At 33.3% G+C, this 18,858-nt stretch overlaps 1 protein-coding gene across 2 annotated transcripts in view; it reads right to left on the reverse strand.

Moving 5' to 3' along the window:
• The window catches only part of TOP2B (DNA topoisomerase II beta), a 59,832-nt gene that overhangs the window by 8,987 nt on the left and 31,987 nt on the right, over window positions 1–18,858 (reverse strand). For both annotated transcript variants that reach the window (XM_044252568.1, XM_044252567.1), the window contains exons 14-30: window positions 18,092–18,202; window positions 17,905–18,010; window positions 16,501–16,610; window positions 16,052–16,144; window positions 15,846–15,960; window positions 14,303–14,424; window positions 13,969–14,117; window positions 13,209–13,440; window positions 11,533–11,667; window positions 10,573–10,773; window positions 8,773–8,968; window positions 8,534–8,625; window positions 5,518–5,673; window positions 5,285–5,368; window positions 4,310–4,504; window positions 1,731–1,875; window positions 1,339–1,500 (exon numbers count right to left, since the gene is read on the reverse strand). In XM_044252568.1, coding sequence (XP_044108503.1) covers window positions 1,339–1,500; window positions 1,731–1,875; window positions 4,310–4,504; window positions 5,285–5,368; window positions 5,518–5,673; window positions 8,534–8,625; window positions 8,773–8,968; window positions 10,573–10,773; window positions 11,533–11,667; window positions 13,209–13,440; window positions 13,969–14,117; window positions 14,303–14,424; window positions 15,846–15,960; window positions 16,052–16,144; window positions 16,501–16,610; window positions 17,905–18,010; window positions 18,092–18,202 — 2,404 coding nt within the window. The remainder of the gene's footprint in view (window positions 1–1,338; window positions 1,501–1,730; window positions 1,876–4,309; window positions 4,505–5,284; window positions 5,369–5,517; window positions 5,674–8,533; window positions 8,626–8,772; window positions 8,969–10,572; window positions 10,774–11,532; window positions 11,668–13,208; window positions 13,441–13,968; window positions 14,118–14,302; window positions 14,425–15,845; window positions 15,961–16,051; window positions 16,145–16,500; window positions 16,611–17,904; window positions 18,011–18,091; window positions 18,203–18,858) is intronic.

An 18,858-nucleotide genomic window follows, 5' to 3' on the forward strand; every position in this document is an offset into this window, starting at 1 on the left:
CTAACACAAGAGAAAAAAGAAAAAGACAAGCATTCAGGGTTGGGGGGGGGGGGGGGGGGGGGAAAGGCCAAAAACTTTGTGGCCTCAATTACTTTGGTAATGTTAAGTGTTCATCCTGGACTATGAGAGGAGAATTAGGGTGCTGTTTATCATACTTAAATATTAACTCAGAAATAGTGGTGAATATAGGCCATTGTAAAAGTGATTACTAAGATTTCCCATTTCTACAATGATAAAAGACCAATTTTACTAGTCTTAGTGCTAAACTTCCTTTTAAAAAACCTCTTGCATAAAAACTTCTATCTTGTATTCAGTTTCACTATGAAATGACAGACAGTAATTCTTCAGATGAATGAGAATAAAGTTAAGACCTGAGCATATTACTAAAACAATAATTTAATATAAAGCATAAAATGGTACCAACTATGGGGAAGGCACATTGGTATAATGCAAATAACTTTTATAATTTCTAGCATATATTATGGAATAAAATTTTTAAAATATTTGGGTGCTATGTAATTTTATACTTCATTTTAGATGTATGAAAAGGCCTAATTACAATTTTGAAGCACTTAATAAATTAATTTTCACATAACTTATTACTCATGTTAATTCACCTACATTGTACTATCTATGCACATTGGGAAAAGAAAGTCAATCACTGGTGATTAGAGAACCAAAGAATTTAAGGCCTGACATATAATCTAAAAGTATCTTCCAGAGGTAAAATAACCATAATATGGTATCATTCATTTTAAGTAAATTAGGGCTTAATAAAATTTGAGAAGAAATCAATAAAACAGGACACTCAATTTTTAAGTACTTGCAGACTTCAAATTAATGAATATTCAGAAAGGATAAAACTGGGTACTTAACAATATAGAATAACAAAATGGTATCTTTATCCTAACTCTAGCACTGCAGTTATATAAATTTATGTGATGTGCATGGAATCAGACTCCTAAAGTAGGAGGAAATTTTTCATGGGGAAAAAAAAAAATGAAACAAACAAAACTACAAAGCACTTCTATTGATATATCACTGTTGGTTTAACCAAGGTACATTTTTACCAAACATCTTCAAACTAGGGAGGGAATATAAGCCAAACATTCTAATAAAAATCAATAAGAAAAATCGTTCTAAAGTGAATCAAGTTATGTCTAACAGTGCTAAAAACCTTATTCTGTAAAGCAATTTTGTCTTCATGAACTGTAACTTCTGAAATACTAACAATTTAGTACTTCAATAGCATCGATAATACTACTAACTTATATGAGTAATATTAACTTGGTCAAACTATAATATACAATAGAATAAATATAAAATGTATCAAAATACCAGCTGCTCTCCTAAGTAAAGAATCTCTTGGAATAACCACAGGTTCTGTTTCTTCCAGGTCACTTTCTGACTTGGATTCATCATCTGACCAAGGATTCCGTTTCTTCACTTTCTTTGCACTGGATTTACCAGACGATGTAGGTGTTTTTCTCACCCTGGTACCTAAAAACAAAACAATAAAATATGTATCAATACTTGTACAAATATCATTAGTAAAAATAAAACTTAATAATGAAAGGTTAATTATAAAATAACAAATGTCCATGAAAATTGAGAAATTACATTAACCATTAGAAGAAAAAACAGTTTAAGGGAGAAAAAAAAAAAAACCCTAGTAATGCCCTGTACATACATATTTTTCTCTCACAAAAAACTTTATAACAATTCCTCACCAGGTTCCTTTTTTTCCCTTTTGGGTTTGGGACCTTTATTTACAGGAGCTGACGAGATCAATGCCTCTTCTCCAGTACCCTCTGCCGGTGTTCCACTAAATTCTTCATCAAATTCTACTTTTACCGCTGTGGTATCAAGATCACCCTACACATTAAACAAATAAGCAAATAAATAACCAGAAGTAAAAATAAAAATTAACGCCATACATTTTAGAGATATAATTCCAGCCACAGGTCACTTCTTCATATAACTAAAAAAACAATAAAATGTGATACACTGAGGTCCAAACAGGACTTTGATCAGACCATGTTTTACTTTATTTATCTATAGCAAATGATACTGCTTACCACTCTAATACTCTGATACACTCTATGAGATGACAGCTGCTTAAAAGCAAATGTAAAAAATAAGAAGGCAGCTTTTGATTAGCAAAGGGACTTTCACAACAATAGGAAAATACACCAAAGTGTACCTGCAAAATAAGCTCCTATAGTTCAGGCCTCTACATACTAGAAAAACATCAGATTATTGAAGGAAGATAAGCAAACATATCATGCACTGCTAGGCATTAGTCAAAGTCTCCCTACCCTCAGATTATTAAAAGAGAAAGACACAAGGGCAAGTCATTACAATAAAAATAACAAATATGGAGGGAGGTGTAAAAGTAACCCGTGGGGAGACATGAGCAACTCTGCCCAAAGTAGGGTTAAGGGAAGATTCCACAGAGAAGGGGCCCTTCTAATTGGGTTTTGAAAAGAATCGTGTATGTTTGAAGAAAGGGAAGGAAGAAAGAGCATCCCAGGCAAAAAACAGAGGCATGATGGCCACATAGTATTTAGGGAATTACAAATAATCTGCTAGGATTCGAGGAAAGGAAAAGAGGGAAGAGTAGCCACAGAGAAACACAAGGAGGTATGCAGTTGCTAAATCACTGAATACCGGAATCTGGATGTAGTCGGTGGTGAGTCACTGAAAACTTTTAAGCATCTGTGCAATAATCAGACTCATTTTTGGAAATACCACTTGGGTAATAAAAGACTAGACAGAGATGAATGAAGTGGGAAAAAAGTAGAAGTCATGATAAAATCACTAGAGACAGGAAGACTAATTAAGAGGAACACTTCCGTCAAAGAAATCTTATGGAATTCTAAGATAGTATCACTGGGGACGAAATTAAGAGGGTGGATTTTGGAATTGTTTCATAGGCAATCAATAGGATTTAGTTACTGGTTAAATGACGAAGTCCCAGGTTCTGGACTTGTTAAGTGATGGCTGATAAGGCACAGAGGGGGAAGAGGTTTTGAAATCAGGATAATGGGCTCAGCTTCAGATATGCGAAGTTTGGGCACTGGGCATTCAGGTGGCTTTAATACCCTGGCCCTCCTGAAAATGTTACGGCTTTGGGCATAGATTTAGGAGTCATCAGTGTGAGTGAAAAAATGGCATAGAAGAGGTTACTTGAGACTATGTAAGGTAAAGAGAAGAGTGCTAAGAACAGACATCAACTGACAAGAAGAGAAGTCATTTCCTGAGGAACCTGTGTGTGGTAGGAAGCTAGGTAAGAGGGAAATAGTATAGATGTCAGTTTATCACAACAGTGGAAGTGAGAGATCTCTCTGGTATCACAATGTTCCTATGCTTTCAAGTATTAGTTCAGAGAACTCTCCAACCTCTCCAACTCTGAGGCTCATTTCCCGAGATCTAATTAGACTATTGGACATATCTACATATCTCCTGGGTTCTAAAATCAAACTGCCTAGAAAAATCTGCCTCTTTCAGACTAGCATGCCTCCTCTTTCCTCACTCTGATCAGCCCTCTCAGTGTTTCCTTCTTCTGCCTAACTCTTGCCCAACCTGCTAGGGGGCAAGTAAGTCCCATACTTCTAAATCATGAATAGCACCAGTCAATGTCAATGACATAAGAGGTGCCTGGTAAATTTTTTTAACTAACAGTAATGACAAATAAATAGTTAAAAAAAAAAATCACTTTGAAAACCACACAGACCCTTTTCTGCTAATTAGACTTCTTGAATTTGTCATAATGTGGAACTAAAGTTTTATTTTTAAGCTGATACACTTTTTTGGTTGCTGTTCCATGATTGCAAGTAGAACGCTGCTGAATAAAGTATTTCTCTCATTTAAAAACAGAATCAACTAGGGGCGCCTGGGTGGCTCAGTGGGTTAAAGTCTCTGCTTTCGGCTCAGGTCATGATCCCAGGGTCCTGGGATCGAGCCCCGCATAGGGCTCTCTGCTCAGCCGGGAGCCTGCTTCCTCCTCTCTCTCTGCCTGCCTCTCTACCTACTTGTGATCTCTGTCAAATAAATAAATAAAAATCTAAACAACAACAACAAACCAGAATTAACTAACTCTTTACGTATATGTGGATTCCTGACTTATATTTTCTTTCTGTGGACCAACTGTTCTCAGAGAACAAATGATTTCCTATCACAGTGAAATATATTAGAAACAAAGCATGACTTAAGCAGTAAAATTAATTTTAACAGTAAAATTAAAATATATATATACATCATTGTGAAGATGGAATCTACCAATGAGCTAAAACGAGATATGTCATACCTTTTTCTTCTTCAGCAACTTTTTGCTGGCATCTGCCTTCATAGCAGTAATTTCAGGAACTATTCTTCTCCCATAAGGTGAGGGCATTGTCTCTTCCAATTGAAGTTTCTTCACCTTAGGTTTGCCAACTTTACCTTTTATTGCTTTTCCTGCCATTCCAGCCAGAATATCCTCCCGTTCTTGCGCTTCCACTTTCTGAAATATAATCATAAAGGGGGCAAGGGGTAGAGGGTGGATGCAAAAACAACTCATTAGAAAAGAGACCCACTACTGCATAAGAAGTTTAAAGTACTATCATTCATTAATGAATAAACCTTTCCTTTCAACCCATCTAATCTAAAATAAACGTTAAAAAAAGTTCTAAGTTAAAAGATCTGGGTTGTAGTCCCAAGGCTGTCTAACTAGTTTCTCATTTGTAAAACAAGGGGGTAGTAACAAAGACCTATATGGTCCCTTCTAACTCTAAGATCCTATGACAAATTGGGCAATTTTAGAAAAAGTTTATATTTTCTTTCTCTACCTTTTTAGAAAAATGGAATTCTACCTGGAAAAAACTAAATTATTAAAAAAAAAGCAAAAAAACTTAAAATTTCTCTGTTACAAACCTAAAGACACTATGATTCTACTTTGTAAAAATCAAAGTACCAATATTCAATCAGATATATTTTGTTCTTACCTCTTTGAGGGAAGAGACTGAATCAATAAGCTATTCTGAAATCAGGAAAACTTAACTGATAGAAAGTAACAGAATTCAATTTATTCTAAATTCCAGCTCCATATAGTTTTTCACATTCATCTATTCCAGACAGAGCATTTCTTTATAACTTCATATAGCTAGAAGTTTACTCCTAACGTGGCTTATAAACATATTAACCTTTACAGAGTTAAAAGAAACTGAAATAATTAAAGAAGAATTTTCTTCTTATTTCATAAACATTATTTTTCCATATATACTTTAATGGAGACTTAACCTACATCCAGTTCTTCAACAAATGCTGCTAAGTCTTCTTTCCAAAGATCTGAAGGAGATTTTCTTTTAAGATCATTGACCTCTCGCCCCTATAATAAGAAAGCAGTATAATTTAAACATTCAGTAACTTAATAATACGTAAAAGGTAAATCAAAATGCTTCTTTTTGGAAAAAGAAAAACAAAGAAATGGATAATACTGAAATAGTTTCAAATTATTTAACCCACAAAAGTTCATACTTTTGCATCTCTCTGTTTAATCAGTTCTTCAACTTTTTCTTTAGTAAGAGACCACAGAGACATATTTAAAATATAATTAAAATCGGGGCCTGAAGGAGTTCCTGAATCAGAGGAACTATCATCATGCTGGTTTTGTGTTTCTTCCTCTTCTGCTGCCTGTAAAAAATAACAAACTTTATATTAAAGTCCTGTATGGTACCAAATCAATGGCTGAATTTTACTGAATAGTGAGTTAAAAATTTCATAAATGCTATACTCTTAGTACTCTATCTTAAGGGTGATTGGGGATTTTTTAGATTATCTGCAGGATGACCTATAAAAAAATGATTTCCTATAAAAAGTTTTCTAAAAATACACAATAGTAAGTCTTCAAAAGGAATGAGTATATTCACTCCCCATTTATCTAGGAATCTGATGAAAAATTAACTGCTTTGCCCAGGCACTAAGTCATGAAATGAGAAGATACCACATATCTTGAAATTAAAAGAGTAGAACTAATGTTTAATCACTGCATCTTGTCAGACTTTTATATTGGTGAGTGAATGAACAATTTGAAACCCAAAATAAGTTATCACTTATCGAGAATGTTTTACAGTTGTAATATAAATATGGTAAGGTACGGCCACTCATTAAGTATGATTTCTTAATAAAAATTCTCTAAAGCAAGAATATTCATGTACATACAAAAAGTTCAATTAGGAATTTAATAGCTGGTAAGTTAGAGGAGGAATTGTGAGGAGTATTCTCAAATTATATTTATAAGGCCTTTTTTCATCGAAAAGATCACAATAAAAAATCCTCTTATGCTAGTGTTAAATTTCAAAATCCAGTCAATTTAATAGAAGTTCTTATAGGTGACATCACCTCTAAGATGTTTAAAGTAACAAGAGCCATTAAATAAAACTGCATTTAAATTATTTAAGGCACTCAGATCATTAAAAATGACTGAGTTAACCATGATACTCCACAAAACAAAAAGTTCACTTTTGGTAGCCAAAAAAGAAAAAAATTGTTTTCAGTTTAAAATTTTCAGTAAAATAATGTGTATATATATGAAGTAAAGTTAAGTGTACTTTAGAAGGGATAAAAATAGAAATTGCAAAGCAACATGCTTCATTACATAAACAAAACTATGAATTCAATTAAGCAACAATAGCCAAATAAGAAATGCTGTTGCTGAGTTGATCAATGATTAATAAGTACCTAGACAAACAGTACTTACGACAAATTAGTAAATTCTACCGTTTTTAAAAATTCTTCATGAAACAGTGTGTTTCTTTGGAATATTTAAGTTGTTACCCTACTATTAAAATATTATTAAAGTGTCATAAAATCCTGTTTAGATCCACAGTTTAGTAATCTATTTGATCTAGATTTTGAGGACACCCAAGTATCATTAACAAACACTCAATGAATATATGTGTATCATCATTGTTAACATGAAGATAACTATAGGATATTTTCAGAAATCAAGAAAAATTCTAGGTTCCACAGACAGAATTCTATTATGTTAAAAAAAAAAAAAACTCTAATCTCGTAATTATCTCCTTTATAAATTCTCTCTTCTCCAAATCTACACAATAGGACACTCTTATAAGAGCAGCTCCTTTTGTTACCTTAACTCCCAAAGTGAACACATGGTCAAGATGCTGAGAAATTTTTGATGGTGACAATGAAATTTTTGAAACCAACCACTAGGTTTCACCCATGAAGTCTATGTCCACTGGAAGGGCATTCTCAAACCCTACACACCTTTACCTTTTAAAACTAAGCATTAAATTAACTAGTTTACTAGTTAATATTTTTTAAGATATAGTTTAAACCAACAATCATACAGAAGGGCAAGCAGTGTATAAACTGTAATTTGGGATTCAAAAATGCAGTAAAATACATTAAAAGAAAAGCAAAGTGCTTGGATCATCTTAATTTTGAATACTCCCCATCCTGTCCTACCCCATTTTCCCCAAACAATAAATAAGCCTATTATCTTAATATGTAATTATTAAATATATAATTTCTTCTAATTTTACTTGCTCTAATATCTGGCATTCTACTGACCAAAATTTTACAAAGTTTAAATAATATAAAAAAAGCATGTCAATGTAGTTGATAAAAAATATGGAAAACACTGTGGGTTGAGAATTCACAAATGTAAGGAAGTTTGAAGTGTCAGTTTAAGTTATGTCATAAAATCATAACTGTATTTTTTAAGAATAACATTATCAGTATGATATATACACATTCTAATTAAGTAAAAAATTGGTCATCTCCATAATTTTCTTCCTTTTGTACATTTGTGTTCTCAATCACAATGTTGTATTGTTTTAAATTTTTCTTTAATTATACACAATAGCAAGAAATTCTTGAGAAGAATCTCAAAGTTTCAATATTCCATTCACTGAATTAATACTAGTCCTTTATGATCCGAAATGGACAATTTAATTAATAAAACATCAGACTTTTAATCTGAAGTTCCAGGGTTTAATTCTCTAGTCAAAGATCTAAGCGCAGGGCAGAGCACATACTTGGTGCTCAATAACACTATAATATTAAATATTTTGTCTCTAGTCTTCCCAGCATAAACCAAAACCAGACCAAGTGAATGGTGACTGGATACCATACTATCACCGTAGTAAGACCAGTGTGAAATGATGTATGTGCTACCCAGTATCATTCCCAGATAGTACACATGCACCTCACAAAAACCACCACCACAAACAACACCCTTTAATGGCAGGCTCAGAAAAAAGGCCAACAAGACTGAGCTACCTTCTCACACCTGGAGTCATTTCTCCAGGCCCTGGTTGAGTCACACTGGCAAAGTGCTTTGTGGTGGGTGTGCACTGCAAATTCCTGTACTGTATCTGTTCTGTGGATAAACAGAAGACTTCAGTCTCCAAACAGACAACTCGGCACCTTTATAGCAGTACTAAATTTAAAATTTAGGGATTGGGTTTTTTGTTTTGGAATTTGCTTTTAAAAGCTTCTCTGAATGTCTTGTTCTGCAAATGATTACCTTTTCTTGTGCTTCTTTCCAGGCTTTCACTGGGTCAGATTCATAACCTCTCTGGACTAACATTTGAATCAAATCTTTCTTTGACCTATTCTCTATGTGAGGGAAAAATAAAGTTAGGATCAAGAAAAGAGATTCAATTTGTATTTGTTTATATTCTACTGATAAAAATGTCTTCTATTAATAAAGATTTTTTTTTTCCATTTTAACTAATGTTTAATTTTTTAAAGATTGCATCTTACCTATAGTAATTTTTCCTTGTATCTTCTCTAAAATGAAACGGGCTTGATTGTTAAGCTTTGTGGACTCTGCTCCCAACATTCCTACAAGCCATTCCTTACGTAAACCATAGTAACTTAATCGTAAATCAAAGAATTCTTTCAAGATGTCTTGCACGGTTTCATACTTCTTGAGACATCCCATATGATCAAAGAGTACCTAATGAAAACACAAAGTTTTTGAAAATGACATAAATCTGTATTGGTACTTTTAACCTGTATGACATCTACAGAATTTAAAATAACTATAACACACTTAAATGATACCACCCCTAAAAGTTGTTAAACAGAACCAAAACAATTAAGTACATTTCGGTAAATATTCTTTTGGTAACTCCAAGAAACTGATAAATTCTCAGAACTATGAAAATATTTAAAATAATTTTGAAAATAAAAACAGGTCCTTTAAAAAAAGGTTCTAGGGGCACCTGGGTGGCTCAGTGGGTTAAGCCTCTGCCTTCGGCTCAGATCATGGTCTCAGGGTCTTGGGACTGAGCCCCGCAACAGGATCTCAGCTCAGCAAGGAGCCTGCTTCCCCCTCTCCCTCAGTTTGCCTTTCTGCCTATTTGTGATCTCTCTGTCAAATAAATAAATAAAATCTTTAATTTAAAAAAAAAAAAGGTTCTAATTCAAAATGGCTATAAAACCACCTAAGAAAATTTTTTTCAAACTAAAAACATTCTAAGATAAAAGGTATAAGATATAAGGTATATAGAGGAGAGAGAACTCTCTCCTCTATATACTCAATAGATGTATATTTGTCTCTCTTTATAATTACAATTCATTCAAACTTTCTCAATTTGGAGGAAAATTTTACTTCTTCTCTATCTTCTTTCTCCTTTTTTCTATCTGTCTTTCTTAGCAGATGATGGCAGTTTGTCTCAGCCACTGTGCTACTGGATTTTTTTCTTTATGCCTAAAAGCTAAGTTGGAATGGAATGAGGGTAATCATACATGTTCACTTTCTACCTTTCTCACCAATTACATACAAACACAAATATACAAGTTTAATAAAACAGATTAGAATTATGGGGAGAAGTATTCCACAATTAAAATGCTACCAGAAATAGGCATAAAAAACATGAAAATCCTGCACTAATCACTCCAATAACTTTTGGTCAGTTTGTGTATCCCATGTGCTCAAGCCCAGATGTACAAATGCAGAGTTGGGATTAAGAGTAGTGGATAATAGGGACGCCTGGGTGGCGCAGTTGGTTGGACGACTGCCTTCGGCTCAGGGCGTGATCCTGGAGTCCCGGGATCGAGTCCCACATCAGGCTCCCAGCTCCATGGGGAGTCTGCTTCGCTCTCTGACCTTCTCCTCGCTCATGCTCTCTCTCACTGTCTCTCTCAAATAAATAAATTAAATCTTTAAAAAAAAAAAAAAAAAGAGTAGTGGATAATAATCTAAAAGAATGCACCTTTACAGAGTCTTCAGCAAATATCAGGGAGAAAACCATTCAGATTTACTACAACCACAACCATCATGAAACCAATTATAAAAATTCTACTTATGGGGCGCCTGGGTGGCTCAGTGGGTTAAGCCGCTGCCTTCGGCTCAGGTCATGATCTCAGGGTCCTGAGATCGAGGCCCGCATCGGGCTCTCTGTTCAGCAGGGAGCCTGCTTCCTCCTCTCTCTCTGCCTGCCTCTCTGCCTGCTTGTGATCTCTCTCTGTCAAATAAATAAATAAAATCTTTAAAAAAAAAAAAAATTCTACTTATGGCATGGAAGAAACATTAAAATAGAAAATCTAATCAGTTACCATGGAATTACAAGTAAGAGTAGTCTGAAGTTTAAAAACTTTGTGCAATCCAGCAGCTTCTGCTTGTGCAAGCTTCTCTTCAGTCATTTTCACCACAAATTTCACAGTTGTATCAGTATGATATTCTTTATAATCAGAAATTAATGCTGGTGTTTTATCTGTTCCATTGAGCATTGGTTCTAAAACCTGTTCTTTGTATACCTATAAAAGATTTAAAAATAAATAATTATTTTCCTGACACACATTGATGTTCTCATACTACCAAGTCATGCAATTTTGTAAAGATTCCCAACTCTGGTCAGAAAAAAGAAAAACCTCCCTCTGTCTTCTGTCCAGTCGCTCTAGAGGACAATATATGGGGGGCTCAATGGTGAAAGATACACAACGTAATGGTTCTGATTTGCTCATACACCAAAGGGCAAGGAAAAGGCTGAAAGTATAAAGAGAATGACTATCAACTCCATCTGACAAGAGAGGACATGCATACTTTAAGATCTGTAACAGCTGATACGGACATGAATTTATTGACCATAGTCATAAGGATTCCAAGATAGCTTAAGACATTCAACATTTAGGGGTGCCTGGGTGGCTCAGTCGGTTGAGCCTCTGCCTTCGGCTCAGGTCATGATCTCAGGGTTCTGGGATTGAGCCCTGCATCGGGATCCCTGCTCAGCAGGGAGCCTGCATCCCCCTCTCTCTCTGCCTGCTGCTCTGCCTACTTGTGGTCTCTCTCTGTCAAATAAATAAAATCTTTAAAGAAAAAAGTATTTAACATTTAGAGAAATTAAACTTCTAAATTACTATTTGAATATTCAAAGCACAAATTCAACTGGATGGTCAAAATGTATATAGGAATTTTTAAACACTATACAGACTTAGGATAAACAATGATGGAATCATATTCGTCCCAGAAAGCATTGCACTGACCTCCTGAGAGGCAGCTAAAATACTTCTACTAACCTGTGTCCAAGTTCTAACTGGAAGCTCTGTAATCTCTACTGTGTTTCTATCCACCACAAATATTTCACCACTGACTGCATACTGGTTTTGACCAAGCTCTTGGATGGTTCCTTTAAAGTTTTTGTAGTTTGGAAGCTGCAGAGAAAAAATAAAAATAACTTAAGGCCCTGACTTCTCTCCTAACTGCCAGTACAATATTTGAATGCCCCTTAGTCTATGGTCTACTACTACTACCAAATTAACATAACTGAAACTAAATTCCTCAACCTTAGTAGTCCATCTCCCAATAATCACTCAATCTTGAATTCATAGCTTCTGTTAATGTAATCTTAGTGTCTCCCAATCTCAAAACCTTTGCTTAGATGCCTAGGTGGCTCAGTCTGCCTTTGGCTCAGATCATGATCTCAGAGTCCTGGGATATCACCATCCAGCCTTGGGCTTCATGCTCAGTGGGGAGTCTGCTTCTCCCTCTCCCTCTGCTCTCACTCTTTGTCTCAAATAAATAAATCTATAATCTTTAAAACATACACAAAAACTCTTAGCTTCATCTTTCCTAGTCTTTTTGGAATATTTATTTTTCAGTCTATTGCCTCTATACCTCCTTCTCCCCTCGATTAACAATCCTTTAAAATCAAACTCCTTGGATGTTATATTGAAAGTCTTCCACAGTCAGACCCAATCTAACTTTCCAACTTTTCTCCAATGATCTGCCTTCCATACTACTATTCTTCTTTCATAGTCTGCTTGAGTATTTTGAATATTCTACATATATATTTTTCTATAGACAATATATATACCTACCTATACATCGAAAGTATGAAAAGCATGTACTGACCAAATAAATTGTCTTAATAGTCTAAAACACATCTGAAAGAATTAAGACACTATAATCATAAAGCATTTTATGCTTCTATTAGAAATATTTTAAAGTACTTTAAAGTATTTAAGGAGAAAAAGATTTTTAAATCATACTCAATATTTTATTTTAAAATACAAGAATGAAATAGAACTTGGAGAGAAATACATAAAAATAGGAAGTTTGTTTCCACATGCTGGTTTTATCAAGTATTTTTTCCTCTTATTTATGTTTTCTACAATGAACACTACCATTTTTGTAATACAAAAATTTAAGTGTATTTAAGTGTATCATGATAAAGGGAAATTTCCAGATGACTTTAAATCACACAGAAGAAGGGAGGACGCTTTTTTGAGAAGTTTCTCTTGGAGGTAATTTGGGACAAAAACAAGCACAGTGGATGATATAGAAGCAAAAATTTTAAAAATATGGGGATATATGAAAATATATACAATGTGTTTTTAAGATTCCTTACAATTCTAATATGACTTAGTTTGAGAACAAAAACAAAGTTGCATGTAATTTTGTCGTAAAAAAACACCATTCTCTATATAATTTAGATGTCTACAAACCTGAAATATGAGGTATTTTTAATTTTCAATAAAGCTTCTACTTATAATCCTTATCTCCAGGCTTTTTCTAAAGCTTGTATCTTTTTCTATAAGCACGTATCAAGTTACACACTAAAAAGGTCTTTATTTTCTGCAATACGTTCCAAAATGCAAATGGATCCATTACTTTTCTAAAATGACTGGAGTTTGTAGTTCATACATTATCATTTGTTAATAAACAATATAAGTAGTAAGTTCTAAATACTTACCATAGGATGAGGATCCAAGCCATCTAGCATTCGTCTGACATTGTTCACAATTTCCCTAGCATCATAGTTGGGTAGTTTACAAGCCCATCCAGTACCAATGCCCTCAGCACCATTTATTAAAACCATGGGAATTATAGGAATATACCACTCAGGCTCAACACGTTGATTATCATCATAAAGGAATTTAAGCAGGTTGTCGTCCACAGCAGGAAAAAGCAGTCTTGATAAAGAGCTAATGAAAGGAAGAAATATGGGAAAATGTCCTATTTTAGGAAATAAAACTTTATACATAAAGACTTTACATTTCAAAAATTAAGAAAAATGTTTTTAAAATTTTGATTATATATACTTAAAAATACAATTTACCTCAGCTTATTACCAAATATATTTCTCTCGGGCAGAAAGCCAAAACAAAATAGCCCCATTTTACTTAAACACTTACTTACTAGCCCACCCAATTTCTTAGTACTGATAAATTATGTTGTATGGATTTCCTCTCTCTGACTAAACCCTAAAACCCTTCCTCAGCCTAAAAAGTAAAGTTGGATCAGAAAAATTCTTCAATTAGGACTGGTTTCACCAATAATTCACAAACACTGCGATCAACAAACTTCATTCTATTTGCACTCAAGTAATTTGGAACATTCACCCTCAACAGAGTACACAATCATCTCTCCATACTTACAATTCTATTAAACATTTCATTAATTCCAATATACTTCAAGTAGAACTTTATATCACTGTACCAGCAAACTGTTACCTTAACATTGTGAAAATATAACGAGGGCTTGCAGCATCTTTGCCACCATGAAGCCGAGTTCCAAACTGACCAATAGGCTGAAGCAAATTAATGTTGTTGCTTCCCACAAAGTTCTGAGCCAAATTCACAATAGTCATCATCAATGCTTGCTATAACACAGAAACGAATATAACATTAAATTTTCTATACATATTCCCTAATTTCATTAGCATCCAAATTCTTGATTCTCTTACTTTTCCAAAGAACTTATAAAGAAAAAATACTTTATTATGCTTAATTATCATTCTTCATGCCAGAAGTATAGTTTTCAGTTGATTCCAGTCTTAATGCTTACCTCTCCATGATGATAAGCAGACATCTCAGCAACAGATCCAGCCAACTGGGCAACTTTTACTTCACGTTTATCATTCCTCTTGAAACAAGTAAATAAAACTTTTCGTTGTCCTGGTTTAAATCCTATTTTTACAAAGAACAACTCTCTTTTAAAATATTACTCCAGATAAGCTGCAATGTTTCTTTTAATGACAACAGTGTTCTATATATTTGAGAGATAAAAGCAAAGATATAGTTTGCTTTTAAAAAATAACTAAAATTGTTACTTGAGATTCTGTAACACAGTGAGTATATAGTAACATGTTGTTATACCATCTCAGTCTCTTCCAAAAGTGAGATGCCAAGTAAAAGACCACCCTTTCTGGTCTTAAAGAACTGCTCAATGGCACCAAAGCCCTTTCACAGGAGTTGTCGAGCTGCTGAACATTCATATATCCAAAATGTCAGTTGTAACTAAAAGTAGCAGCAAACCATCAATGAACCTAAAAAGTATATTATTAGAGTATCCCAAATCAGAAAACCCTTATAAAGAAGAGATGTGTTGTGGCAGTTAAGAATGCAGGCTTTAGAATCTCACTCATCTGGATACTCTTCTCAAGTTGGCCATTTACCATTTGACTTTTTGCAAATTACTAAACCAATAGTCTCAGCATCCTCATCAGTGTAGTAGAAATAATTACCTTCCTAACAGGGTGATCATAAGGATTACATGAGATAATGCAAGCAAAGCATTCTGCTTCCTTATCATTCTTCTTGCTCTAGGTCAATGAGCACAGTAATAAACTTTTCAGTATATGCTAGCTATCATCATCATCGTGGGCTCAGAGCATGGTAGAAACAAGATGACAAAATATGGCCACTTTCCTTGAGAATTTTATAATCTAATTGAGGAGGCAAAATTGACACAAGTAAAATAAGAGGTACACAATATTGGAATAGAAGTTTAGGCATCTGAAACCAATGTAGACTGCAACTGTTAGAGAAGACTTCATAGAAGGGATGTAACTTAAAGCTGAATTAAATGAATGGGTAGAACCATCTGCTATTAGCTGAAAACCCACAAAGATCAACTTGCTAAAAGTTATAAAATGAAAATTAAGTATTTCTAGATAGATGATAAAAATCTGCCCTACCAGGTACCAGGTTTCTAAGTATTTTTTTAGCAAGTTCGATAAGTTACATTTTGGGTACTAAGGTATAAATGTGTTTTTAAAATTTAGTCTTGGATAACTATTTTATAGTTATAGAAATTATAGAACTTATAAAAATCCCATTTTATTTTTTATTTTAAAAAGTCTGCAATTAGCCTGGGGCAAAATCTTTAAAAATTGGCTCTAAGGTTAATTTTCCTGAAAAGCTTAAAAAGAGTTGAAGAGATTCAAATTAAGGAATATAAAGGATTTCAGTCCTACCAAAAGATCTCAAAAAAACAAATTCAGAATTTTAAATTTTACTACAAGAATGCCTTAGAGTATGTGGAATTAAAATATACTCAATAACTACATACAAAAGTGAGAAAGATTTTTAAAACAAAAGCTACTTACCATCAACAAGAGATGGTATAGATCTTTCATTGTCTGAATTTGAGAAGAGAATCAATTCCTTGTTGATGAAATCATTGTAAGTCAAATGCTTTGTTGCTGTACCATACAAAAATTGCTAAGAGAAAAGTTATATAGCAACACTGTCATTATTCCTGCATGAATTTTAGTCTCTTTCTTCCCCCAGACCACCACTCAATATGACTAACCTCTGGTAAGCCATGTAACCTACGCTGTCTCCGGTCTTCCATAAAATTTGTTAACCATTCTTTTCTGTCATCAATCTTCTTTTTACTGAATGCCTGAAAGATTCCAGGTAATAATTTCACACATTAAAAATTAAATGAATTTCAAAAAAAACCTAAATTAATTTCATCATACAATTAAAATGTATAAAGGCAAATAACTAATTTCTCAGAAACTGAGTTTTATTCCCAACAGGCTTTTGTCAAAAATATACTTGAACAGATCTTTCAATTAAGGAACTTCAAAAGCAGAGCATAATCTGTGTGTGAGACTGGAGTGAAGAAATGCTAAGACTAACTAGTTTGGGCATTAGAGTTCAAAAGAAATTTCTAGAAAAAACACACTAGAAAGAAATGTATGGCAGAAATGGGGATGGATATCAGGAAAAAATATCTTTAATTAACTTCATTACCAAGGTAATGGCAGCATCGTCTTCAGGACCAGCATATCTAAATAAGATGCGGTGCCTTTCCATATCAGCAAAATATTCCTTTGCTTCTTTAGCTGTACTGGTACCCAACCCTGCACAAGTTTAAAAACAAAATTGAAAAAATCCAGACGGAGAACAACAAATACTGTATGAGCTCACTTACATGTAGAATCTAAAAATTTGAACTCATAAGAAGAGTAAAATGGTAGCTGCCAGTTATGGAGCTGGGGTGAGGGGGAGAATAGGAAATGTCAATCAAAGAGTACAAACTTTCAGTTATAAGGTGAATAAGTTCTGGGGAGTTAATGTATAGCATGTGGCCTACAATTAATAATTCTATATTATATACTTGAAAATTGCTGAAAGAGATCTTAAATGATCCCTCTATCCACATAAAAAATTAACCATGTGAGGTGATGGATATGTTGATTAACTTGATTGTGGTAATCAGTTTACAACATACACATATATCAAATAATCATTGTACAAACTTAGATATGTATAAGTTAGTCAGTTCTTCGAAAAAGCTGAAAAAATTTATATGTATTATGAACATTAATGGCTGTTTAAAACCATTAGTTGAAAAGCTGATAGATCAAGCTGGCAACACCTGTACCAAGGGATCAATTTTAATAGAAAAAGAAAAACCAGACATTACATGCCTCCTGAGGTAAATATACAATAACACCTGTTAAATGTTTATGCCACATAAATCTAATCCAAATCTGTCTCAAGCCTCCAATTTAACTACTAGTTAACAGAAAATAAGAGGCAGAGGAACATACTATATACTTAATGAAATGCCAGGGATAATCAGCAAAATCCAGAATGTGGAAAATTGTACAGGACAATCAATCCAAGTTTTTGAACAAATAAATTGCAAGGAAAAACTATGAAAAGAGAACAAAATATTAAGATTTAATAGATTTATCAAGTCAAATGCAATGTGTGGACCTTGATGGATCCAGACTCAAAACAAAACATTTTTATTATAATCAGGAGAATTTTAACACTGACTAAATAATTAAGGTTATTAAAGAAAGGTATGATAATGAAATTATGAACTTTTTTTAAACATTCTCTTAAAAATACATACTAAAGTATAATGAAAATTATATAAAATCTAGAAGTTATTTCAAATTAATGGGGAGGATATGAGAAGAGTACTGATCAACAGGATTGGCAGTGAAATGGTGATTATTAGAGCGCATGGGAAACCCATCATACCACTTTCTCTACTTCTATAAAATTTTTATAAATTCTTTAAAAATCAGCCATAGCTATTTTTGCAGTTTAAAACAAACTTTCAAAATATTTTATAATGATCTCAAAAATATATTATGTCAGTGGTAACTTCACAAAATTTAAATATTTTAAAATACAAACCTTTGTAGTATTTTATTTTCCAGGCTTTCTGGTTTTCTATATGTTTTTTCCACTCATCAAATTCAGGAATACTATAGAAGGAAAGTTCCTGTTTATTTTTGCTAGCCTTAATAAAAAAAAAAAAAAAATTTAATTCTCTGCTATTCTTTAAGACAACAGTACAAAAATATATTAATGTAAATAGTACCTTTACAATAGGAGTAATGAACTCTTCAAGAAAACCATGCTTCAAAAGTGATGGCCAATTGTGATGGATGAAATTAATAAGCAGACCTTTTATGTGAGAACCATCTTGATCCTAAATAAATGTTAGTAAAGAGTGCTATAATAATTTTATGAAACATAATTATTTATAACCAAATTTTTAAATGGATGAATGTAACACAGGCAAATTCCACTCAAATTTTGAAACTGCATTTTACTATGTTTATCTAAAGGATAATCTTTACTGGTTTGTAAAGAATTTTTTCTTAAAATTCAAATAATGAATATAGCTAGTGATAATCTAAATCTTCCCATCATTACAAAATACACTGTCCCTATATGTTTTATGTTGATTTCACTAAAAGAATGATTTAAGGATGTGAATACATAAAACATGATTATAATGGCACTTCACTGAACAAGGGAAGGAGTAATCTGTGGAGTATAGGTATTCACAAGTCTTATCTTGATATAAAAACTGCTTCATTTCTGCTTAAAACTACCTAGAAACTTTTTCAGTGAAAGATTTTCTCTACAAATGCTTTTAATTAGAGTACATGAGACATGTTGGATGCATGTGAAATTCTTCCTTTTTGGTTTTCCAGTTCTTTCCTAATTACTGCCATTTTACTACTTAAGTCCTAGTTTTTGCACACCCCAAATTATGCCATCATATACAAACATCATCCATCATCCTACCGATTAGTCTTTGTTGCTTATAAGTTTCACCATTTCCTTTCAACTTATACA

Source organism: Neovison vison, chromosome 6 (genome assembly GCF_020171115.1).
Source record: "Neovison vison isolate M4711 chromosome 6, ASM_NN_V1, whole genome shotgun sequence".
NCBI lineage: Eukaryota > Metazoa > Chordata > Mammalia > Carnivora > Mustelidae > Neogale > Neogale vison.